This window comes from Gavia stellata, chromosome 2, assembly GCF_030936135.1.
Source record: "Gavia stellata isolate bGavSte3 chromosome 2, bGavSte3.hap2, whole genome shotgun sequence".
Classification (NCBI taxonomy): domain Eukaryota; kingdom Metazoa; phylum Chordata; class Aves; order Gaviiformes; family Gaviidae; genus Gavia; species Gavia stellata.
The window spans coordinates 112,411,498-112,436,948 of record NC_082595.1 but is presented as its reverse complement, the minus strand read 5'-3'; the positions used below and the strand labels follow the sequence as shown (position 1 = coordinate 112,436,948).

Here is a 25,451-nt window from a genome sequence, read left to right as displayed (position 1 = left end):
TCACGCTCCCAGCAGCTTCTTGACCATGTAGCCCGGCATGCTGTAGAGGAAGAGGGCGATCATGATGAGGAGCAACAGGGCCAGCACGATTTTGATGATGAGCCACTTGTAGCGCGTGCAGATGAGGTATTTGATGGACTTGAGCGGGTTCAGGAACCAGATGAAGGACGTGTCCGGACGGCTGCAGGGGAAGCAAATACCCACCGTTAATGCCATGGCCGTGGAGAAGGGATGCGCAGCCGGCAACGCAACAACGGACACGGTGGGCAAAGGGAGGTGCAGGACCCCCTTCCCTGGGTAAGCCTGCACAGAGTGAAGGAGCCGAACCAGGAGGATCGGGAGGGTGGACAAGGGGAGCTGGCATGACATGTGCCAGATGGAGTAATGCAGGTGGATGAGGGAGCATGAGGATTCCAGTCAAAGCCGGAATCCAGTGGTGAGGACCGGAGGGGAGGAGGAGGTGGCGGGAGGCCAAGGAAAGGGGATGGAGCCAAGAAGAGAGGCAGAGGAGGAATGGAGTAAGGAAAAGCAGCGGGGCAGTGAATAGCAGGCAATGGGGGGAACCAGTAGAGATGGCTCTGCCCATGACCCTCATTCCTACATCCCCCAGTGCAACCCCTCCTCGCCTCCCCATGCCCGCCTCCCTCCCCGGGGACCACCCCACAGCGTCTCCCCGAAGCCCAGGTGCCTGCTGGGGAGCAGGGTTTCCTACTTACTTGGGTTTCTCCAGTGGATCAGGCTCGTTGCGAGCTAGCCCGGCGGGGGACTTCTCTGCCTCCTCTGCAGTCAGGAGGTGCAGTTCAGCCTCCACTTTCCCCTGCAGGGAGCAGAGAGTTGTGCTGAGACCTAGGCAATGCTCCCCACCTCAAGCCCCCCAAGACGAGGTGACAGAGGGGACCTGAGGGAACAGAGGCAAGTGCGGGGAGGGTGGAGGGTGTCTGCAAAGAGTGCGGTCCCCAGGATGCAAAATCCCTCCCTTGTCCCCATCCTTACGGTGATCTCCAGCTCATCATTCTCATCTCTGGCCACGAACGGCCACCAGCCTTTCACCCGCTTCTGCTTGAAGATGGAGATCATGGGCAGCTCTGCCTCGTTCGTCACCATCTCCAGGCTGCACTGTTTCGACGTTTTGGCTCCCCGGGGGAAGCGGTTCAGGTCCAGCTCGATGGCCCCTGGCAGGGGAATAGGGAGCACAGATGTTGGCACCCCCAAAATGCTGAGTCCTTGGCTGGAGGTGGGCTGGGCCAGCATCTCCTGTCCTGGAGAGCATTTCTGAAACTAGCTCTCGGAGCTAAAAAGCCGACGTCTTTGCTACAGGAGCAGCCTTTGAACAGCAGCAACCGAGACAAGGGCTCTCATCCCGCCTGCTCTTACCAGCAGCATCTAAAGGGGGGTTGTAGGATGTTGTGGACTTGAGGAGCAGAGCTGCCCTTCCAGGTTCTGTTCCCATATAGGCTTTGTCTCATCCCACACTGCTCCCTACTTGTCCAGCCGTGGGCTCCCTGCTGACTGCCCCATGGTCCCAGCTCAGCGGACCCCCCGCTTACCGAGGAAATCGTCGGCCGAGAAGTGGTCAGCATCCCAGACCTGCAGGGTTAGGCGAGCTGGGATCTTGTACTCGGTCTCATCCCAGGAGAACATGGACTCCTTCTTGGAGATGACGATCTTCTCCTCTGCCATCAGGTAGTCAAAGGGGAAGATGTAGCGCCAGTTGAAGTTGCCTTCACCCGTGAGTGAGTGGTAATGGACGTCCGTGTCTTGCTTGTCCTCCTGCTGACCCTTCAGCCACCTGCGGAGCCCAGAGGGGTGGCAGATGTTACAGGAGGAAGGAGAGGGCACAGGACCATCCTGTGCCTGCAGCCAGGACCTCTCCAGGCCAGCAAGGCATGGACAGACTGGAAGGACCTAAAAGGCGTGAGCAATGGGCTGTGTCTGCTCGAATCACCACCGCGGCATCTCCAAGGGGTGGCATGGGCACGGGGGCAGGAGAGCCCTAGAGGGAACCGGGTGGGTTGGAGAGCAAGAAATGCAAGCAGTGGTCTTGTTCTGGGCAGGGAGATGTTACAGAGCTGGACAGGAGCAAGGAGCATCGCTGGAGCAGAGCATGCTGGAAGGATGTCCCCATCCCGCACTGGTGGAGCAGACAGCCCCAGGGGACGCTGTGGAGACCTTCTCACTCCACCGCGGGGTAGTTTGGCCTCCCCTGATGGCAGCTGTCTGTGCGGAGGCAGCTCGGTCTGTGCTGGTCACCGCAGGCTCCCCGTGTCTGGGCACATCTGTCTGAGCCCCTCAGAGGTATTTAGGAACTGCTGCGGGCAGGTGGGGTTGTCTCTGCTGACCCAATCTCCAGCGAAGGGACCTGAAGTGCCCAGCTCAGCCAGGCACCGTGGGCACGGTGTCACTGGGGACAGCGGGGTCCCCGTCATGCCGCCCTGGGAGATGGGGTGGCCATGCCCACCCTACCGTTGCACGTGCTTGTGCCCTGAATTTTCTGGCTCCAGTGAGCAGGATTCCCAAAGCAAAAGGGACATGGAGGATGGTCCATACCAGCAAGTCTGGGCCCCAGGGGAACACAGCTTTCTTTTAAAGACTGTGAGTGCCCCCCAGCCCCTTTCTCTGATGAGCCAAGGCATCTCCGTTCCCCGGGGTGCTCTCAGGTTTTTTGTGCATCTGTTTGTCCTGAGGGGCTGCAGCCAGGAGGGACACGATGCCATGCTCGGGCACCCAACGCAGGGTTGCTCGCTCAGGCTCTGAGCGTGCCGATTCCCTGCTCTGCTCCCCAAAACACAAAGGTCAAGTGATTGCCCCACCACACTGATGGGGAAGGGCTGGAGCATTTCAGAGTCCGAGCCATTGCAGAAAAGCCACTGGGCTGGTAGGACCTGAGATGTCAAAACAGACCCACTTTTCTGAGAGCAGCATGAGGTGCAAGCAGGGGAGACCGGGGCTGAGCTGGAGAGGCTGCAGAGAAAGCACCAAGCAGTTTGGCAGAGTGGTGGGAAATCACCACGTAGTCAGCCCCCAGCCTGAAATGCCGTTGCATTGATTTGAGGTCCTGTAAAGAATTGGGCTATGGGGGGTGTGGGTCCCCTCATCTCTGTACAGGCAAGTTTTGGAAGGGGCTTTCCCCTACTGCTGGGTGAGAGTGAAGCAGAGATGGGAACTAACCGCAATTTGGCTCCAGATGCTGGAATTGGAGGTTGCAAGGCTGAAATGCCAAGTGGGGGCATCAAGACAAGCTTGAAAAGGGAGAGAGGGGCAGACAGGACCAAGCAGCGAGGCCTCGGTCGTTATCCCCCAATACAGATGTCAGACACCGTCTCTCCTGCCAGGGAAGCATCATCTTCCAAAACCACCTCATCAGTGTTCCAGATAATAACGCACAGCTCAAAGCTGGGCGGCCAGACCAGGCACACGCAGAGGGTCATGCAGCCAAGAGAGAGACGGAGAGGCAAGAAACAGCACAGAAGACAACGGCAGTGTTGGCGCTATCTGACCCTGCACCACCGTCCATGTCGTACCCCCCCTCCCCACCCCAAAACCACCCCGGGGACCCCAGCGAGCACTAGCATCCCTCCCCAGGAGAAGCACAGGAGGTGACGCTGGCATGCTGCGCTGTACCTACCCCCTGACAAAAATGTCACTGGATTTCTCGCCAGTGAAGTAGTCATCGTCCTCCAGGATGACCTCGTCTGTGTTCCACACTATCACTCTAAGCTCATATCTGGCAGGAGGAAGGGAGACAAGGAGGTGAGGCACAGGGGCAGGAGGGAATGGGGTGACACTGCCAGAAACCGGGGCCAGGCACCGAGACCACAGGGAACTGCTCGCAGGGAACTTACCTGAGGGATCATGAGGGCAGGAACAGGAGGGGGTTCTGCACATCAGCGTAGGGTAAGCGGAGCAAGGGCAGCGTTACCTCCCTCCGCTCTGACCCTCTGCAACGCCCAAGCCAAAGGCTCGAGGGGACAGCCCAGGCTCAGGCTTTGGTAGATTTGTGGCTAAAACAGGGTCTGCGAAACAGTCTGGGGCCAGCTCTGCTCCTGGTTTCCCCCCCATGCTCAGCAGGGCTGTCCTCCCCTGGGAATGGGGGGGACTCGTCGCTGCCCTCGGAAGTGAACCCCCCTCCCATGTCCAGGGCAGCCCGCTGAGCACCACAGTCCTCCTTAGGAATCCAGCGGGTTCAGAGACTCCGAGATATTCCCAGCGCTGCCTTTTGTGTGCAGCAAACCGGGGTTTCCCAGTCACATTGGGCTTGGTTGGGAATTTTGGTGACGGAGAAAGCAGCTCCGGTGGGAGCGGGTAGAGGAAGAGCAGAAGCCAGGATTCCTCGCAGGGCGCAGCTGCGAGGTGGGAAGGCTGGAGGAAGGCTGGGGGAACGGTGGCAGAGGAACGCAGCCGCGCGGCCACAAGCACAACACATCGCTAGATGTACCAGGGAGTCCTACAGGTGAAGGGAGGGGGATTTACAGCTTCCTTGACCCACCTCCTCTGGTATCTCCCTTGGGCAAGGCCCTGGCTGAGCCCATCTGTGGGAATCCTGCCATCTCCTCCAGCCCTCCTGTCTTCTCCCATGCATGGGAGCTTGTCCCGTGCTGTGCCCCTCCAGCACCTAGCACCTACAGCCAGTGTCAGGCGGTGCCCGGTGCTCCCAGCAAAGACAGAGGCCATGGATTAAAATCCTAGGATGATAACCAGGCTATCAACCTGCAAACCCTCTCTTCAGCCCATCAACAGGAACATCTCAGCTCCAGCGCATGGGTCACTGCTGAGCACGGCTGACCTGGGCTGCTCTGTAGACAACCCTCTGCTTTTCCAGTCCGTGCTGGTGTCTGGACCTTGCTCTTGGCCTCAGCATTCCTGCAGCTGCCTGCCCGGCTGTTCAGACCCCATCTGCAGCCCACTGGGATCAAGGGACATTCTCTCCATCCAAGGCATCGTCTGCTGGGCGCGGGAGTGCGAGAGGCTCCCACCAGGATGCCCAGTGCTGTCCCTGTATCCCAGCCGTGGGGGTGGGAAAAGGGGCCCAAGGACACAGGGTAAGGCAGGGCTAGGAGGGATGCCGAGGGAAGGAATGTCTTTCTTCTCTCTAAATGAGTTGGGAGAGGGCAGGGTGGGGAGGGAAGAACTCTCTATTACACTGCCCGTTGCCTGCTCTTGTCCTGCTTGGATTGACCAACTCTGTCCCAGTAACCTTCCCTGCCCTGGGCTCCAGCCATCACCTCCTGGAAAGGGCCCATCCAAACTGCCGGGGGGTGCCTTGCCCTGGGCTAACCCTGCCCCTGCCAAGAGGGGGTCAGGGCTGGGCGCACTGGGTACCAGTTTAATTTCCTAGTCAGCACAAATGAGAGAGATCAGGGAGCTGCAGGGGATGGAAGAGGCGGGATACCACCCTTCAGGAGCAGCTCTGGAAGGGGAAGACATCGCTCAATGCCTCCAGTCTTGGGATCTCTGGCAATGCCAGCATGGTCGAGGCACCCAGGCAGAGGGCTGGGCTGGGCCATGGAGCAGCAGCCGGAGAGGGGAGAAGCAGGGCTCCATCCCCAGCCTTGAGTTTTCCCTGGGGCTGGTTGGCTGGGAGGTTCCTTACTTCTTTGGTTTCCTGGGGGAAATATCAGTGGCAGGGCCGGGCGCTGGCATGTCCATGGGGAACATGTCCACCCACATCTCCAGGCGACCCTGCAAGGTTGAAGAGGTGCAGTCATCTCCCCCGGTCCCTCCTTGCCCCCTCCACCCAGCAGTGTCCCCCCCTCGCCCTTCAACATCAGTCTGGCTGTGCCAGATGTGGGGCAGGGGTGCAGCACTGAACCCTGCCAGATATGGGGCAAGGCAGGGCTCCCCCATGCCATGAGTCCTTTTCCGCCCGCTGCAGAAGCGTCTCCTGGCATGGTGTAGTGTCGAAGTGCGCAGGCGTGGGGAGTCAGGGGACCAAGGGACTTGGGGGTAGGAAATAGATGCAGGCTGGAGCAGGAGAGGCATTGCAAGTTTAGCCTGCTAGGGTCAACAGGCGACCGCTAAGGGCTGTTGATGCCCAAGTGCCACTCTTTGCAGGGTGCCTCCCCCACCTCCGCTGCCCACGACAAGGTGGGTTACGGCTGGTCTGCCCAGCTGACATCTCTGCTCCCTGCTCGGAGGCTCTGCAGGCTCTGCAGCGTGGGCCACCTCCGCTTCTGCTCTAGGACTTTGAGGACCTGCTCGATGCCCGGCTTGTCAGGGTTCAGCAGCGGACGCGTCTCCACGTGCTCGGGGACCAGCTTGCAGCCTGCCCGTGGGATGTCTTCCCAGTGGCGCAGCACACTCAGGGCCAGGTGCTCATCCGTCTGCCTCTTCTGACCTGCGTGGGCAAAGGGAGGGCTGAGCTTGGAGAACTGGGAGGAGAGACACCAGGGACAGAAAACAACTCTGTTCCTCTACCCTTGCTCCAAGGGCGCAGAACTGCCTGCTAAGCTACTCCTCTCCGTTTCCTTGCTTAGAATTTGTCCTTTAGCCAACACTTCCTAACTCCTCTCTTTCTCCTCTCTCTAACCCCAGTCATTTACAGAAGGTCCAGACCCCTTGCCAGTCTGCCTTTTCCCAGGCTGAACAAGCTCCATATCCATTGACCATGTTCTCCTCCTCTTCTGCACCCCTCCCGGCCTGCCTTCGTCTTTCTTGGGCACATGCGAGTGCGTTGGGACACAACCATTGTTTGGGGATGCAGTTACATGGAGAATGGCTTCCTAAACCCTGGAAAGGCAAGGGTGGGCTGTCTTCATTGCTCTTTGGGCATACACTGCCAGGAGCAAGTTTTCAAAGCTTTGGTGATACTATGCCACAGATGCCCATGAGTGATTCTAAGAGCAACCCACTGACCTGGGTGGTCTAAAAGACACCATCTAACTTGTCACATACTGGAAGGGCTATTTAAGGTGGTGGATGCAGAGTGATTGCAGTACTGCTTTGGGGTGATGGGGCCACTACATCTGTCTCCAGATGATGAGGGGACACCCCAGACCCCTGCTCCCCTCCACAACCATCATCCCATGGGGCAGGTACCATTTTCATCCTCAATCTCCGTGGGGCCGGTGAAGACCCTGTTGGCAACTTTCACTCTTCCTCCCGGCCCAAAGTGAGGCCCGTCCACCTTGCCCTCTTTGCACAGCTTGGACAGGATTTGGGAGGGCTTCATGGGGTCACGCCAGGTGTTATAACCATGTCTGTGAATAGGAGGGCAAGGTCAGTGAAGTAGTAGCAAGATGTGTAGGAAAAAGCGATTTTCTTCCCCTCTGCTGGCAAAACAAATGCTACTGCCATGAAGGACCCAGGATTCACTGGAAAAGAATCTAAGGCAGCAAACACGGAACTTCAGAGCAGACTAGGTCCCTCTGTGCCCCCTCTCTACACTTCGCTAACACCCTTCCGCCCCAGCCCCTTTACTCTGTGCTGACTCAGACCTGAAATCCCCAGCACACCCCACTCGACTCCTGAGCTCAGCATTGCTCCTTTGGTCCTGCTGCTCTTCCAGCTCTGGCCTCACCCCTCTACCCAGTCCCACCAGTGCCCCTCGGTCCCTTCCTCCCTGCCCTGGGCTCCTTACAACCCGCTCCGCTGCTGCCCTGCTGTGCTGGTCACAAACCCTGTCTTAAGATTGAGGGTACAGCACAGGCTCCTCCGTTAGCAGGCAATAAAGCAGGGAGATTCCTGCAGGAGATCTAGGCTTGGTGTGGAAGATGGGACAGGCATGGGTCCAGGCAGAAGGCTGGGCAGAGAAAGCTTTGCTCGTACATGGAGTAAGTCTGTGACACCCCACAAGTAGCTCGGTGCTTGCTGTAGTAGCGGTTCTCCAGGTCAATCTTGGTCTCTCCAATGAGGTCGTCAGTCCCCACCAAGTCCCAGTCGTACACGGCCACTGTCAGCATGGACTCCATGGGGAAGGTGGCCTCAATGTCAAAGGATCTAGACCAGGGGAAAGCAGGTGAGGGGAAAGAGAAAAGCTGTTGAATGGTTGGATGCTACTCAGGACAGACACGTGGGTGAGGTGGGTCTGCTCCAGTCTGTGGACAGCGTTTAATTTCATCTACCACAGCAGAACATTCGAGGTAGGGGTTTTAACTAAACCTCTGCACAGGCTGTTTCAGATCCAGCAGCCCTAGACAGGAGGTGGCACAGGGTGATAGCTTGACCTCAATGTCAATAGCCGTGAAACTAAGTTTGTGTGTCGCTGGAGATCCAGGCCGTACCCTCATGGGAGTTCAGATCTAATGATTCCTGAAGTAGGTACTTAATCTTGGTCAGATATGGATGTCCCTTAAACACCCTTTGCTATATTGACCATACCACTGGCAAAGGACAGATGGCTTAAATGAGGATGCCTACACCGCTTGCAAGGAAAGTTCTGTGTGATGAGTCCCGTCTTTTGAACCCAAGCAGCAGCTGTGGGACAGCTAGGGTGCAGGTCCGAGGGCTGGCAAGCTTGGCTCAGGCTTAGCTCACCCCTTCCAGGTGCAGACAGGTAACGGGGCTGGGGCAACTCACTTTCCGAAGACAGGGTTCAACTGCTTGGAGATGTAGTTCTCCTTGTCCTTGATGTCCGTCTTCCCCAGTTTGATGGCAATATAGGGGTCAGCTTTCCCGTTGATGTCAGCTGGGTGAAGGTCCGTGGCCTGTAGGGAACAGAGGAGACACATCAGTGCCATCCATAGTAGCAAAGAACCCAGGGGTGGCCCCATTCTCCATCCCTGAGACCATCTGGCCCTGCCTGGCCATAGGCATGCGGCTAAGTACCTTGTTCTCTCCAAATACAGTGTCTAGGTTTAAACTGGGGATAAATCCTGCCTTGTGTGAATCCCTGTCCTGGTTTGGGGATGGGTTGGGGCTGGCTGTGTCCCCTCAGAGAGACATAGCCACAGTCTCCTTTAGCATCTCTTTTGTCCGTGGAAAGAAACGGGCTCCTCTAAAGAAAGACCCAGAGCAACAACCTGACCAAGATGTCAAGACAACTTTCCCCTTCCCCTCTTGTTCTCTCCACTCACTACATTAGGTCCAAGGGCTTCTGGATTTCTCCCCATAAGGGGGCTGAGTATCCCCAAACTCTCCAGTCCCAACCTCCCTCATGGCACACAACAGCAGACGCCCATGGCAGGACACATCCAGCCGGTCCTGGTTGGTGGTGGTGCTGACCAGGCTGGTGTCTGCCATTGCAGCCTCAGTCTGTTGGTGATGGATGGGAGACTCGTTACCCCACTGGGCACTGGATGGAGAATCGGGCTAGTGGGAAATGCAGCCAAAAGTAGGTTGCATTTGTAAAACACCGGGACAAGGTGGTGAACAAGAGCAGCCCAGGTGCTTCTAGCAGGACTGACATCCCTCTCAAATGCCTGGGGACACAAGGATGACTAGTTTAGGAGTCGGGAAAGGATTTTTTCCAGAGCGCACTCCATATATAAAGAAATGTGCATTAGCTGGATCAGATCAATAACCGCTCAGCACATGTTCAAGGAGGTGCCATGCCCTTCAACAAGATCTACTAGAGCCTGCCAGCTCCCATTCTGCTCTGCATATGCTTCACTGAGGTGTCATGGCTGTGTAAGGAACCAGCACCTCGCAGTCCAGGCTGATCCAAATTATTCACCTTGACTCAAGCACTAGGACAGACATGCTGGTCCATCCTACATACCAGAAGAGAGGTGTCTGGATCTGGCAGGAGCTTGGATCTGGCTTGCTCCCAGTGCTTGGAGCGCCCAGCTATAGAGACACCATTCAAGTCCCCATCAATGAGTTGCTCACGCTGCATCCTTGGCCCTGAATGCACTGAGCGCTAAAACCCATCATCCCTACATCTTTGGGACCAGCTCCTGGCTGTGCCCTGTGGAAGGGAGCGCAAGATCACACCTTGCCACGCCACACAGTTATACTCACCCGCACAATATAGACTCGGACCAGCACATTGATGGGGTCGTTGCTGGGGATCCCCTGGAACATGCCGAAGTTGGGGTCGTATCCTGCCTCCTTGGCGATATCATCAGGCAGCGGCACTTTGTAGACACACACGGAGCCCTAGTGCAAGGGAGTGCAGTAAGCAAACCCATCCCAAACCACCCTTCCTGAGGACCCAGTTAATATCCTTGTTTCTAGCCACGTCCTGGAGCAGACAGGCCAGATCTGGAAAATTCCTCCACTGCGCAAGAACCTCTTCAGGGGTTGCAACCATGAGCAGAGAATTGGACAAAGGGAAGGAGGCCTCCAGAGGAATCAGGCTAGCAAGGTGCTCATGGACAGGGATTTCCAAGAGTAAAACTGACAGGACAAAAGCAATGGGAATAAAAACGTTGATGAGGGATGGGCTGGAAAACATGAAACACTGCTGATTTCTATGTTCCCTAAACATCTGATCCTCACTAAGGTGGGGAACTGCCTGCTCGTCTCCTCTGCTAGGCAAACAAAGGGCAAAACTGGCATCAACAAGCTTCATCAGGCCAGGATCCCACCCTCAAAAAGGTTCTTGTTCAAGGATCCTATAGCTGACAGATGTGGTCCTACAGTGCCTGGGTCCTGGCAATGGTGCAACATGGCCATGAGCCCAGGTGACTGGTATTGGTGAAAAATGGTTCACAGAGATAACCTAGGGCAAGACTTATTTCCACAGCGGGCAAGAAAGGGGAGCTGCTTTTCCCTTGGTCTTCTGTAAGAGTCATCAAGGATCTGCTTGTTTGCAGATCACCACTTCTGTGGATGCACTCTTTGAAGCCATCTGATTTCTGGGGCTATCTTGGGAGCCTTTCTCTCCCTGCAAGGTGCCTGCAGCTGGGTCAATGCAAATTGGTTTCTATTGCATCCAACCTCTTCCTCTTAAACCAGCTTCAGCAGAGAAACTTGTTGGCAAGGGCTCCCCAAGCTGCCCCTGCCCTGGCCCGACTCAGCAACCAAACTCACTTTGAACCTCCCCACTATCCGCTCCTCTTCTGTTGCATTGTCGTCGTTGTCCCCGATCTTCCCGCGGAGCAGGTTGAAGGTGTGCAGCCAGTCCTCAAAGTTGTCAAACTCTGTTTCCAGCTCTTTGTTGAAGACCTGAGATGACAGAGTTAAAGGAGGGGAGGAAAAGATATTGTCACTGCCCGAGGCAACTCAGAGGGAACATGGACACCTCAGCTCCCAATGCCCAATTCTCAAGGAAGGGAAAGGATCTCCAGGGTCATTGGGTTGGACCTTGATGCCACAAGCACCTCCCCGAACTGATAATGTACAAGAGGGAAGCTCAGCTGAATGGGCGATGCTGCTGTCCTCGCCTCTGTGCAAGACCCAGGTTCAAACCCCTTCTGAGCCCCAGAATCACAGACTACATCAATCCTGATAAACACCACGGGCCAGTACATCGAAACAGAGCCCATCCCCGCCCCGAGTCCTGGCTGGGCCAGCTGTAGCCAGGCTGGAAAACTCCCCCTCCAGCCAGGGCACATCCAAGCTGCCCCAAGGATGATCCTATCCCAGGGCAAACCCTTTTCTGTAAGGCTTGTTACCTCTGACTCTTTCAAACTATGGAGAGAAGCTGGCAGTCCCAAGGCACATCTCACCTAGGGTTAGATACCCCTCAGATAGGCAAGGTGCCTCAAGGCAGGGTTGATCCATCCTGCTCTGATCTCCGGGTGGCTGGGACTACCATCCTGCCAGACTTCCAGCCTGCTACTGAGCAGGCAGGGTCTCCTTCTCCCCTGCTGACTCACACACCTTCAGTTCGTCAATCTTCTGCTTGTTCTTCTTCTCGGGAAGCTCGGGGGTTGACTGTTGCTTCTTTTTCTTCTCGTCTTTGGGTGCTTTGGACTTCTCCTTGTTCTTCGCCTGACCCTTGGAGCCTTTCATGGAAGAGTCATCAAGTTTGATTTGAGTCCGAGGGGAAGCAGCGGGGAGGGAGGAGATGGAAATGAGGGTGAGGAGGAGTGGAAGAGACAGGGAGGGGGGACTTGATCAAAGTCCTTCAAACAGGAGGAACATGAAAGCTGACAGCTGCTACTGCCTGCAGCTCCCACCCCAGCCCTCTCCTGTCTTTCCTTGACTCTGACCACTGCTACCCAGGTTCACAGCATCTCCAGGAGCCCAGAAGTCTCTGTACCAGGAGCTTCCAGAGCTGACCCGAGCAGAAGTCATTTAGAGGACTACAAAGCATGGACTGAGAGTGCTAGGCTCTGTCTAGCTTCAATAGCAGTCAGAAGACCTGATCCTGCCGACAGCATCTCCTTTTCTTCCTTCCACTGGAGACTTTTCCTGCTGTATGCAGCCTGGAGAATAAAACCCCAGCCTAGGTATTGCAGAGGGGACAGTGCTTGATGCTCAGCACCAGAGCACAGGCTGCTGCCCTTAAAGAGGTGTTGCCCATGACCAGCAGCAATGACAGGTTGTTAGGGTCTGTATTCAGAGCAACCACCGGCCAGGGACATCAACTAAACTGGGAACAGGCTGCCTGGAAAGGAATGTTCAAAGAAAACTTCTCCCACCCCTCTACAATCCCCATCCCTCACTGCCTCTGCCAGCTTTCATGACTGCTGGGCAATGCAGATGGGGACAGACAGATGACAACAGACAAAGACTTAATGTGGAAGAGGAAAGGAGGAAGGAATGGGAGCGCCAAGGGGAAACGGACTCTTCTCAGAAGACAGAGAGAAAACAACGAGGGACACAAGACACCCCCCAGCAACCCTGCCGTGACAGCAAGCCCAGGAAGAAGCTGCTCAGAGTTGTCTCCGAGCTCAGCAAGACCCAGCCTCATTTTCTCGTCATATGAAGACTAGTCTTCCAAAAGAAACCAGGCTCTGTGTTTCTCTCAGCTAACGGATTTTGCATTGCCTGGGCATGACAGCAACCTGCTGTCATGGGGACGTGGGACATGGGAGAGCATGGGTGAAAGTCCTCAGGGAAACCCCTCCAAGCCCCACCGGTGGGACTGGCAAGGAGCCTCCAGGCTGCAAATGGACAAAGTCACCCTTGACCAACATCTCCCAACTCAACAATATTCTTGGCCCACATCACTTGCGGTACAAAATTTGTCTCACTCAACTTTAGACATCTGCAACACCCCATCTGAGCCACAGACCCCGGATTCCCTTCAGAGAATAACGCATTTAGGGCACAATTCATCTTATCGTAATGTAGTATTGAAAATAAGTCAGAGAACTTGCCCTGAAAGTGCATATTATTTTTCACTGCCTGTGCTAGAACGGCAGACAAAGAGGCCTCTACATGCAGGTAGAAACAGTCAGATTAGATGAATCCCAGACCTTTTGCTTGGCTGAATCTTCCTTTGCAAAACTGGAGCAAAATTAAAAAAATATTTTTAAGCCTCCTGCAAAACGAGGTTGGAAAACTCCACGAAGGTGGTCTAGAAGTATCTATGACTTGGCATGCTCAACAGATGTCAAGCACACAGTCCTCTAGCTAACACATCTGCACGGCCAAAGCGACAGGACTTTTAATGACTTATGATTTGCACAAAAGTGTCCTCGGACAATAAGATGGATCCTGGCCACTAGTCCACATTACTTGCACATGGCCTTCCTCCCGATTTGGATTCACCTGGCATTAGCTTCTTAACCCAACACAGCCCACACTGGGCCTGCATTCACAACAATTGATCCTGCACGGGGATACACAACACGCTGTGAGCATCTGGTTTGGCAGAAGAGCAGCGGCAGGCTCTGAAAGGGATGCCCAAGCACCAAAAGGAGTCCTGGTCCTACCTTTCCCTGTCATGCTCCCTCTCTCCTTTGCAACCTGCTTACCTTCTGCAATCTCCATTTCTTCCTTCTCCTCCACTTCTGCTGCGGCTGCTTCCTGCTGCCGGAGTTGCTGGGGGAGAAATGAAGCGAACAGGGAGTGAGTGTTTGTACCGAGGTCTCTGTGCTCACTGGAAATGCCTAACTCAGGGTCACAGCTCTCTCTTCCCCTCTGAGCCACAAGCAAGGTTCTGGCAGTGCTGGAGAAATCAAAGTTGCTCAGTGCAGCCTTGAGCACTGATGCTGTTAAATACCCGTGCCTGAATGCAAACCAGTCCACCCAGAGCACAACTTAAGAAAGAGGAATCCTGCTCAGCTCTGCCAGGTAAAAAAAAAAAGCCTTGCCAACAGTCAGGCAAGGTAATTGAGGAAAGCAGCACAGCCCCAAGCCTTTGGAATTAGTTGGAAATAGGTGAGACCTCGCAGGCAGGAAACGTTTTCCTCTTCCCTTCCACATACACCCCTTCTCTGCTCTGCACCCACCTCCTTCATGGTCTCAATTGAAGCAAAATACTTGGACCACCAGTCCAGCATGCTCTCGTCTGGCTCCTCCTCTTCTACTTCCTCTCCTCCTCCTCCTCTCTTCTTCTTTTTCTTTTTCTCCTTCTCTTCCTCAGACTGTAGGGACAAGGGAAGCAAAGACAGAGAGGAAGAGGGATCAGATGAAAGCAAAATGTCTCTTGAAGTGCAGAGGTGGTAGGGTGAAGCACCTGAGAAGCCAAACCCTCCAGGCTGGGTGGCCTCATTAGCACGTTCCCCCATTTACAACCGCAGACACTGAGGCACAATGCAGCAAAGGAAGATGCCCAAGGCTCCAGAGAAACACAGTGTCGGAGTCACAGAATCACAGAATTATTAAGGTTGGAAAAGACCTTTAAGATCATCAAGTCCAACCATCAACCCAACACCACTAAACCACATCCCACAGTGCCATGTCCACACGTTCCTTGAACACCTCCAGGGATGGTGACTCCACCACCTCCCTGGGCAGCCTCTTCCAGTGCTTCACCACTCTCTCAGTAAAGAAATTTTTCCTAATATCCAGCCTGAACCTCCCCTGGCGCAACTTGAGGCCATTTCCTCTTGTGCTATCACTTGTCACTTGGGAGAAGAGACCAACACCCACCTGAGACATCCCCTCCTTTCCATCATCCCTTTCATCCATGCATTTCCCAGGCTACGGCACCTGAATCTTATATGGTGGCAATCCTCCCTCTGCCCGGCAAAGCACCCTGGGTCCACTCAGTGGTGCAATAAAGCCTTTTGCAGCTGGTATCTGGCTGTGGTGGGAATAACCAGCATCTCTCCCACAGGGTGCTGCCTGCCCTGCTCCTCCTGCGACAGTTGGGCTGGCCCAGAGGAGCTTCCCAATCTGCAGGAACCAGGCCACTGCCACATCTATTGATGAGCCAACGCTGGTCTGTCTCTGCCTTGGGACGAAAGGGAGGTGGTCCCCACCTATCTTGGGGTTGGTGAGGATGCACGGTCTGTTGAAAGCTGCACGGAAGGGTAGGATGGGGTGTGGAGGGTTGGGAGCAGGGATGCAGAGCACAGCCATCACTTACCACGTCCACCTTCACCACTGCATCCGAGTTCTGCCGCCCAGGGTGGAAGGGAAAGGGGAGAGCAGGTTAGCAGCGCAGCCTCAGCCAAGTACCAATGCACACTGGCGCACGCATGCGTTAGAAGCCACAGACAGCTCCCCAAAGACGAAGGAACCGAACGCCTTAAATGAAGAGCCCTGGCTGGAAAAGCTCTGCATACAGGGGAGATGTCTGCCGTGACACACCAAACCCAGCTCCGCATGGGAGACATCTCTCTTGCACTCTGCTAAGGGAGAACCACAGTCCCAGACAGTGAGGGTTTGGGTCTGGAAAGACACCTTGTCCTTCAGCGTGGATAACCCCTCTCTGCTCTCTTGGAGCTTTTCTTGCCTGTCTAGGAAGGTCTGCAAGCTACTGTGATAGATTTCAAGAAGCATGTGGGTGCTGGGGCGTTCCAGACATACCCATGCACACGCACCCTGTAGCTCCCCTTGCACGAAGCTGTGTGAGCAGATGCACATGATACAGCTTCTTGGGCACATACGAGGATCTCTACACATAGGTGCGTATGGGAATGCACCAGGGACCTTGCGGGGGGTGTATGTGTCCGTATATATGTGCTTGTGAGGCTTTGTATGTGCCATAGCCTTTCTGTAAACACGCACATGTGAGGGGCCATGCATATTTGGACCCCACAAGATGCCTGTAGCACCCGTGTGCTGGGTGCCTGGGGGGGGTTGTGTGTGCATGTTGCTGCAAAGGGCCTCCTGCAGAAAGAAATCTGTTTCTTTTTGTGGCGGAAGCTCTGGAATGACTATGAGGAGAGGTTGAAATTCCTGCTCTGGGCAAGAAAATGGGCACAGGTACATTCAGTGTGTGAACAAAGCCTCATGCCTCTGGGACACATTGCCTGTCCAATGCATAGCGTGCCAAATTTTCAGGGCAAGCATGATAGGTCTAAAGAGCTTTGGTTGCTTCAGACTGACTCTGTGTGGCTGGATCAGCTCCATGCCACGCGCATCTGCTGTGTCCTGTACGGCTCAGCCTTGCTGTACAGGGGTTGTGCAGTGACACCGTGCTGACCACCCATCTGGACTGCTGAACGGGCATTTCAAGGAGCTGACGTATCCATCTGAACGTCTCAAAACTATTGTGAAACGGAAAAAGTATCAGGGAAATCTGCATGACCCTGGCTGCTTGCAGCGACGGCGTGATGCTTTGAAAGGGCAGGATGGCTGCAGCTGTGCCGATGGGGAATTTCTGGTGGGTCACTTGCATCTGCGTTGGTCACAGATAGCGACAGGGTTGTGCTCATGGGTGCTGATTCCCATCTGACTGTTTTTGACAGAAAACATAAAGCTGTCTGATTTACATAGCCCAGGACAGCCCTTTTCCGGGCAGCAAGCACCAGCTAATTTCAGAGAGGACAAGAAGAGGCCAATTTGTAGGACTGACAATGACCCAAAGCCCTTCATTCCAGGTATCAGCCCAACTCCACGTTCAGCCGGACAAGGTGGCCTCCGTTTGGGTGGAATCCCTTCGCGACTGGCAATTCAGTGAGGAAAGAGACGCTAAAGTGCTTCTGACATACGGATACTCACAGCTTCCAGCTTCACCATCGTCTCCATCTTCTTGATGGGAACCTCAGGTTCCATATTGACAACGATCTCCCCTGTGGGGCAAGAGCGGTGGGCCCCGTTGGCCATTGCCAGATAGCTGTTGAGGTGTTTGGCTGGACAGAGGACAGAGAAAGAGGCAGAACAAGACAGAAGGATAGTGTAGAGGAGAAACTGAAAGCTTAGGTGAGATCCTACAGGATTCATGCAGGAGTGATGTGTCAACGCCTTGGTCCGAGAAGAAAAGAGGTGGAAATGAGCACAGACCCTTACAGCATGATTAAAAACCTTTCCATAGCAAAGGAAAGCAGATGATGAGAAAGGATTGGTTTTTTTCCATCTGCACCAGCCTCCAGAGGAGAAGATGCAGAGAAGATGATTGCCCTGAAAGTATCAGCTTGCATGGACACAAGCACAGGTCCAGACCTCTGGCTGGAACCAGGGATGGCCGTTGGCTATCCCCCACCCCAGACCTCTTGTCTCTGCCCAGCCAAGAGTGCCTCTGCTTCCACCAAGGACTGGGAGGAGATGAGCAATTCCTGTGGCTCACCAAGCCCTCGGCTGCTGTGCTGGGTGCAGGGAAAGTGGGTTCGTGACGGTTTTTGCTATGGGTGCTGATAGATGGGTGGTGGTTGGGATTGAGAGGGTGGCCTCAATCTGTAGCTTTCTAGTCTTTACTCAGATAATAGCAGCAGAAGGCACGGAATGTGGCAAATTCACCTCCCAGTCTTGAGGAATGTTTGGGGAGTGTAAAGTCATGAAGCTGCAGAGATGTTAGAGGTGAACCAGCCTTTCTTGTCTTACAGGTATCAGAGGGAGCACGCAGTTATCACAGTGAGACCCACAGATCAAAAAATCAAAGGGGAATCATGGCCTCACACCTTGTGCCTTCTCACCCGCTTGACCCAAACCCGAATCATTGCTTGCTTAACCAACAAGCAGGCAATATCCCACAGTCCTTACAACCCTCTACCCATCTCCCTCTTGTCTGTGCCCCTCAGTTGTGCGCAATGCCCCACTGATGACCCATACCAGCCAGGTCCCCATGGCCCAAGCCTGGTACCTGTCATATTCCAGTGCTGGGCTTTCTTATCTGGTGGGCGGTAGATGAACTTTCGGAGGGAGCTGACAGTGTTGGATCCCACCAGGGTGTAACGCCCGAAAGCCCGGCAGTCCACCACTCGGATGTTGAGGGGTGGGTGGAGCAGCTCATTCTCTGGGAGGTCCTGGGAAGCAAAGGTATGCTGGTTATCAAGGGTTGGGTGTGGGCTGCGGGATGTCTACTTTGGTGGTTGGAAAAGCCAGTAGGCACTAAAACAAGGATCCTGTTGGAGGAAGAGGTCTGGAGCAGCTCCAGTATGGCTTGGGAGCCCTCAGAGAAAGGCCATCACCAACTGGGATGGAGCTCATGTCCTCCATTGCTGTGGGGAAACTGAAGCAAGGGGCTAGGGGCCATGGTTTGGGCTCCAGAAAATCTGTTTCAGCTGAGGGCTCAGGGGAAAGAGGAAACACTCACCACTTCAAACCACTTGACCAAAGTGCTGAAGTTGGGGTTTTTCTTGTAGTTCTGGATGAGGGCTGACTGGACTCCCTTCCCAGCACACTCAATGTCCACCCGGGGCCGGTCCACCTGGGCCAGGTTTACTCTCTTCAGATCCCTCAGCCCCCAAAACAAGATCTAGGGCAGGAGGAGGAGAAGGAAGAGCACAAATGTGAGAGGGACTGCTCCTGGCTGGAGCCGAAGGAGTATGTTCTCCACATCCCCCAGGAGCAGGGACTTTGCTGCAAAATGTCATCACTTGGGTGGTGGGGGATCCCTGAGGTATCCTCTCCTCCTCCACATGGCTCAGGGCTGCAGCATGGTCTCTCTCTGACACCCCACATAATCCACCCCACACCTGATCTGCAGCAGCCCAAGATCTCCAGCCTGCTGCCCTCGACACTCCCTTTTTTCTGCCTTTCTTCCTTTCTAGCCATGGGACTCCACAGAGCAGGACTGGACCAGCTTTGTCCACCCACGGTGGCTCTTGATTCAGCGCCGGCATCATTTTGTCAAATTGATATCAGTATCACTGGGGAAACTTGCCTCTCCCTTCTTAGGACAACAGGCTGCCACCATGACCAAAAAAAGTTCCCCTAAACTGAGATTTTTCCACCTTCTGATTCCCCATAGCTGTATTCACCTTGGACGTCAGAGGAACACGATTTATTTAACCAGCTGCAAATGTGTGGAAGACCAGGAGCTAGGATCCTTTTAGAGACCAGCAGCATCTCACCTGAGCAGAGATACCTACACCCATGGGTGAATGGTGCAATGAACGTCACTGGCTGTATTGCCTGGATCACCACCAAGACAACCAAGGGAGAGGGACCCTGGTTGGATGCATCACCCTTTAGATATCTACAGATACATGGGAGGCATTCTGCCCTTGATGCCTGAGACTGGTGGGATGCAGCTCACCTAACTGCTGTGGGTGGAGATGTATTACATGTGTACCTCTAATCTACCCTGCGTCGCACCTCAGCCCAAATGCCATTTGCTGCAGGGCTCTAGACTTGCTATGGTGCCCACATTTAAGACAGGGAGGAGTGATCTACATCCCTGTTCCTTTAGGGCTGCTGCAGCCTTGCTCCCTGTTCGGCCAGCACAGATCAGTCCTTGCAGTGCAGACATCTGGTCTCAGTGCCCAGCTGGTCATCAGAGCCTCAGAGGTCCCTCCTGACCTTCAAACACCCATGGACGGGCTCTCCTGCCCCACACAATGCTGAACATTAAAATTGGGTGCTCCAAGGCAATTAATTACCTCCACTCTGTATTTACTCAGCACCGGACGAATCCCCAGTGGCACCGGCAGGATGGGGCCCCGGTCCATGTCTGTGGGCCCATCAATTGGGGGCAGGTCTGACTTGCCCCCAGGGCCAATCTGGAAGAGATGCAGTGTGGATTAGGATCTGTTCCTTTGAGCTGTTGCTCAGCTGCTGGGAAGCAGGTTTTTTTTTTTGTCAGTCTCGGCCGTAATGGGCACAGCCTGGTGTCATGCATTGGGTCTGTGTTGTCCCAGAGGGTGCAGGAGCAACAAGGGGTGCTGAGCATCCAGCTGATGGGAATAGGGAAAAGCTGTATTTCCCATACTTTGGGAAAGGCATACACATGAGCAGAAGGTGCTGGGCAGCATTGTGCTTCCACACAGGACAGACCCAGCAGCAAAGCAAACTTCTCAGCCCACCAATGTACCCCAGCCCCAGGGTTGCTCCTTTTCTTCCTGCAAGGAGCTGCATCTGCCTGGGCTGGGTGTGAAAAGATGCAGAAATGGTCCAAAAGCTCAGCCCAGGAGCAGGTTTCAGGTCCCGTTTCCAACCCAGGGCACAAGGGAGATCAAATAGCCGATGCGATCCAGCCCCTAAAGAAACCACCCCATTGCAAGGGAAGTTGGGGGAAAAAAAAGGGCTTGGACGAGCACCTGCCCTGGCAGGCAAAGGAGACAGGACAAGCACCTTGGGGAGTGGGACACCAGGCTCAGCCTCAGCCTGCAAAGCTGCCCTGATCTTGCCATGGTCATAGGGCATCTGAGGACATTGCAGACAGACAGGCATGTAGAGGAAAGTCTCCTTTGAAATAAAGGGGAGACCCAGAGGTGGAGGGAGCACGTAGTCCCCAAGGGCCCACCTCCCCAAGCATCGCACGGATGTGCGGCCAGCCTTGGGACCACTGCCCCTGGCTGGTGCTCAGCTGCGTCAGAAGTGTCTGTGGCAGGTCGGTCATTGCACATCTGAACCCACCAGCACTGTGTGGAGTTTGCTGGGACCTCTCTCTTTTCAGCTGGGACATCTCATGCCCTCTGCACACCAGGCATCCGCTGAGACATGTCCACACAAATACAACAGTTTCAGTGTACGGGGAAGGACGCATGAAAGCGGGAGAGTTTAACTCTGCTACCCCCACAGACTACGCGGCTAAAATTTCACCGTATTCTTGGGATGCTGCTATGAATTCCCACTCCTTTTTCCTGAGACCTTCAAACTGGCATCTCCGAGAACATCAGGACTCCCATTGCCATCTCCTGTATCCCAGTGATGATGCGGAGTTCGGACTAACGCAACTCGTTAGTGGGGTGTCCTGTTCAGCAGGATGCCTAGGACTCACTGCACACCATCTTGACCAGCATAACTGGGCAGGAGCTGCCCTCTCACTGGTTAGTAGCTGTGTTAAACCATTCTAGCTTTCCTAGGATGTATGAACTACCTGCTCTTTGCAGCACCTAAGATACACAAGCACGGATTAAGCCCCTCTCCCTTGCAAACCTCCATCCCATCCTTTCCCTCCCTCGGTCTGGGGTGGCTTTGGCCAGCTGGTACCTGGAGCAGCTCAAAGGCAGCCAGCAGGTCACCCGCTGTGGAGTTGCCCCGGTAGATCTGGTAGTACTCCAGCTGTGGGGGGAAGCGTGGGGGACAGTAGTGCTCATCCAACATCTTCACCACTGGTTTGGCAAAGGTGCGGCCCATGAAGTCAGCTTTGCCCTGGAGAGGCAAAGAGAGAACTTGGGTTTGCTGACCCAACACGAGGTCTCCCAAGTTAGCCCCATCGTGGTCAGAACAAGGACGAGTCCGGTGGGCCTGGGACACCAAAGCTCAGTGACAGCTTTCACTCCTGGGTTCTTCAAATAAGGTGAAGGAGGTGGCCTAGGGCTGGGACAGCAAGGAGGCCAGGGCTGAGCAGCTTTTCTAAAGGGAAAGACTCAGGTAATGCCTCCTTGCCTCCAGCCTCACAAAAGCTCTTGCTTCACTCTCCAAAAATAAGATATCATTAAGTTGAGCCTGAGGTCTAATGAGCAGCAGAGGCTGCTCATGCCATGGCAGATGTGGAGGAACCATCTTCCAACGGTCAGAAGAAAAGCTGCTTCTCACACCCTCTGCACCATCTGCCTGGCCTCCGACTCAGGAGTGATCGCAGCATCTAAATCATAAACGTTTTCCTTTGCCGGGATTCATCTTACCACTGTGTCCTGGTCATAGATCTCAATGACAATTATGGGAGGGTCATCCCGCATCTCATGGGCTTCTCCATACAGCTCCACATTGTCGAAAACCAGCAGCTGGTCCCAGGTTGGACACAGGGTCTCATTGAGAACCTGGAAGAACGGGAGAGAGACTTACTGCTCCAGATAAGGGCTAAGGCCCTGTGCAAGGGCAGCAGACCTGGCGTTGGTCTCAGCTGCCTGCCAGCACTAGTGGGCTGCTGCACATTTTTTTGGACCAGTGAGGCATGGAGTATCTCCCAAGGACTCTTCTGAGAAAAAAAACCCCAACAGCAGGCAAGCAGACACAAATTATTCCCAGTGTCCACCAGGCTTGCTAAAGCTTGGCAGCCCTCAACCCCGGGAAGGGAAGAGAGAAAAAACACTTCAACATGCTCCAGTTTCTCCTAACCAGACAGGTGAATCACAGCCACGGGGACATGGGATAGCTGTGTGCTGGTATGGGGGAACATGTCGTGAAGGTGCTCCTGGGGAAGGGGCTCCTGGAGACAGTCAAGCCCCAGTGCCATGACAGTTTTCCCACACCAGAACCCCGTGATCAACCTAATCCTTGCTTCAGTAGCAGTCATGAGACCTGTGGCAGGGGAGCAGGATGGAGATCTGATGGGACATGCAACGCCAGAGCCCAGCCCAGCCCTCCAGGTCAGGAGATGGTGTTTACCTCGGTGCATTGGCTCTGGGAGTTGAAGAAGACTCGTGCAAAGGGGTCCGAAAGGCCACTGCTGTCGGCCGCAAATAAACTCCTGGCTTGGTACATGTGGGCTCGCAGCTGGAAAACCTGCTTCTCTGCAAGAAAGAGAGGAAGTGAGACAGCCCGATACACAACCCTGGAGCCCAGCCGTGGGGCTCAGCCTGCAGAGCGAGGTCTCAGGGGCATGCTTTTGCTCAGGGCCAGCACTGATGAAGGATATAGTCTCAAAGCACGAGTCCTGAATGGATACGACTTCCTTGATGTTCTTCTGGTGGTGTGCAGAATGACAGTTATGAACGGGGTAGGGAAGAGGGTGCACAGTTCCCACACCCCATCTCCCCATGGGAGCAGTGGGCGACCTCAGACTGGGACAACTGGAGTTATTTCCCCCTTAGCTCCTGGAAGCCCTTGGCCCAAGTGGTGTCCAGCCAGGCTCCCTCCTGCCCTCTCCGTGTCCTGTCCCCAGACCCATGGCAGGCAGGATGTTCTTACTGGTGTAAAGGAGGCTGATGGGTGGGAAGGATGGCAGGTTTTGGCCTCTGGTGGTCTTCTTCTCCTCAAAGCCACAGGGCAGGCCACTCAAGAAGTCTTTGCGCTGTTTGTTGAGGCCCAGCCACAAGTACATCTCCATCTTGGCCTGAACTGTCCAGCCAGCAGGTCCAAAGCCCCTCTTTCCAGGTAGCTGGGCACAAAGTACAGAAGAGTTTACATGGATGTAGGGAAGGCCTTAGAGATGGACAGACCACCTCTTGCAGCTTTCAACTCCTTCTGGCGTATTGCTTGTACCACTGCCCCTTAAAACCAGGGACCCAGCCCTCAGCGTTTTGGATCATGACACTACTCTGTCTCATGCATTATCTTCTTCCTCTTGGCTTCCTCTTTCTAAGCCAGCATTCTCTTTTGTGGCCAGCTGGACCACACATCTCTTTCCTTCCAGACATTTCTCACTTACTGGACTGGGTAAGATCAGTGCTTCACACTTCCTAGAAGCAGACTTCCACCCCTACCAGTAGAGTGTGGGTCTGTTTTGCCTAATATTCAAGCTCCAGCAAAACTGGATACTCAGCTCTCTTATCTCCATCTCCCGTCCTCCCAGTCTGTCCTTCCTCCATCTCCCTCCTCTTGGCTGCAGTTCCCCCAGGGAAGATAGACTGGCACCTTGAGGAAGATGGTCTTCACTTTGGCGCAGTCCTTGCCCATCTCCTCATCCACAATGGAGTAGAGGATATCCTTGGAAGGGATGCGGGCGTAGGCAATGCGCTTGTTGTTGCTCATCATCCAAATGAAGATGTCAGGAATAGTGTGCTGGGGCTGTGAAGACCAGAGAAGAGCCCTGTCAGTGGCTCAGCTCTTTCCGACCACGGAGGCACCAGCGGGGCTGGAGAACTTCTGAAGGCAAATTCAACAGATGCCACAGGAGGCAGATGTACCTATTGCCACATTAGGGCCATTGAAATGGTTTTGAGCCTCTCGCTGCAGAAGCTTGTCTGCTTAAGAAAAGCTGCTCAGAGCTAAGCTCAGCAGGGTGAAGCCTAGCAGGAAAGAAACTGGGATTTACACTTGTTCTAGTCTAAAAAAAGAAACTAAATTTTGGATTAGAAGACTAAAGATTTTCCTTTTCTCTTCCAGTGGCCACGGGGATTGTAGGGCAGGGACCATACCTTCATTCCTTACTATGGAAGAGGTTCCCTGTCTGGACAGGTCCCATCACACCTTATAGTCTGATTTATGTTCTGCTGTGGTGAGTCAAAGCCAAGGAAGGCCTTGCTGTAACAAAGGATACATAGTCGAGGCTGGGACCCTGCCATGGGAAATGAGAACAGGAGGTGCAACAACTACAGCTCCCACGAGGGCCAAGAACCCCCAATGGCTGACCCAGTACTAAACTGTAAAAATATCAGAGGAATGGTGTAATTTTCTGAAGGAAGGAAAAAATATTTTGCAGATACAGCATCCTTTTGGAAATGCGGCGAGCAACTCTAATATATTGGACTATTATCCCTTACCCGTGAGCTGGATTGAAGCAAGAATACGGTTCATCGATAAAAATTAGACGGTTTGAGTTCTGCAAGAGGACTGGTCTCCCTAGAGCCACTTATTTTAACAACTCCCTACCTAGCCAAGATCAGAAACGGCTCCCTGCTGCTGACTTTAATGCTGCGTGGACACGTGCCACCTTCCGATGACTGATCCCCCAGGGAATTGCATGGCCTCGCCATGGCTGAGGCTGGCAAAACCGCCTTCAGCTCAGCTGCAAGAGGACCCAGCTCTGGTCCTGGCTGGGAAGTGCTCTTAAATTTGTTTTAGCGCTGACTCGTTCCAACCCAGCAGCGCATGGGCAAGCCTGGGAGGCATGGGGCAGTGGGTAGACTTGGAGTGGCTCCTTGCACAAGACCCGTGCTACCGGGGACCTCCTCTGCCTATGGGGTTTGCAGAGATGTCTCCATCCATCCCAGGCTGCTGTCGCCATGTGCTGACCCAGCTAACACCCTCTCTCCGTGCAGAGGGACTCACCTCGTCCGCCAAGAACCGGAGTTTCTGCAGGAAGTTTTGCACCAGCTTCAGCTTGTCTTTCATGGTGTTCTTCTTCACTTGCGACCGCAGAGTCGTGGCTTGCTGCCCCATGTTCTCCTGCGGTTAAAGAGGAGCCCAGGACATCACATAAGGAAGAGCAGAACGGAGCACAGAGAAGGGAGCAGCACCCAGCAGGTCCCCAGCATTTGGAAAGGGGTAGTGAGGAGACAGATGCCTTAATCCCACTACATGCATCCTGGTGATGGTACTTTTGACACCTCTTTGTTAACATCGGTGTGATGCAGGGA

General features: G+C 54.4%; 1 protein-coding gene across 1 annotated transcript in view; it reads right to left on the bottom strand.

Moving 5' to 3' along the window:
* Nucleotides 1-25,451, bottom strand: part of OTOF (otoferlin) — a 110,620-nt gene continuing 85,169 nt past the window's right edge. The window contains exons 21-46 of the mRNA XM_059835914.1: nt 25,144-25,260; nt 23,788-23,940; nt 23,122-23,311; nt 22,600-22,724; nt 21,897-22,031; nt 21,259-21,420; nt 19,707-19,826; nt 18,419-18,580; nt 17,966-18,128; nt 16,888-17,018; nt 15,308-15,337; nt 14,226-14,360; nt 13,749-13,815; nt 11,704-11,828; nt 10,912-11,046; nt 9,898-10,035; nt 8,515-8,642; nt 7,765-7,935; nt 7,036-7,196; nt 6,192-6,334; nt 5,591-5,679; nt 3,626-3,724; nt 1,548-1,789; nt 994-1,172; nt 717-817; nt 1-181 (exon numbers count right to left, since the gene is read on the bottom strand). Coding sequence (XP_059691897.1) covers nt 1-181; nt 717-817; nt 994-1,172; nt 1,548-1,789; nt 3,626-3,724; nt 5,591-5,679; nt 6,192-6,334; nt 7,036-7,196; nt 7,765-7,935; nt 8,515-8,642; nt 9,898-10,035; nt 10,912-11,046; nt 11,704-11,828; nt 13,749-13,815; nt 14,226-14,360; nt 15,308-15,337; nt 16,888-17,018; nt 17,966-18,128; nt 18,419-18,580; nt 19,707-19,826; nt 21,259-21,420; nt 21,897-22,031; nt 22,600-22,724; nt 23,122-23,311; nt 23,788-23,940; nt 25,144-25,260 — 3,582 coding nt within the window. The remainder of the gene's footprint in view (nt 182-716; nt 818-993; nt 1,173-1,547; nt 1,790-3,625; nt 3,725-5,590; nt 5,680-6,191; nt 6,335-7,035; nt 7,197-7,764; nt 7,936-8,514; nt 8,643-9,897; nt 10,036-10,911; nt 11,047-11,703; nt 11,829-13,748; nt 13,816-14,225; nt 14,361-15,307; nt 15,338-16,887; nt 17,019-17,965; nt 18,129-18,418; nt 18,581-19,706; nt 19,827-21,258; nt 21,421-21,896; nt 22,032-22,599; nt 22,725-23,121; nt 23,312-23,787; nt 23,941-25,143; nt 25,261-25,451) is intronic.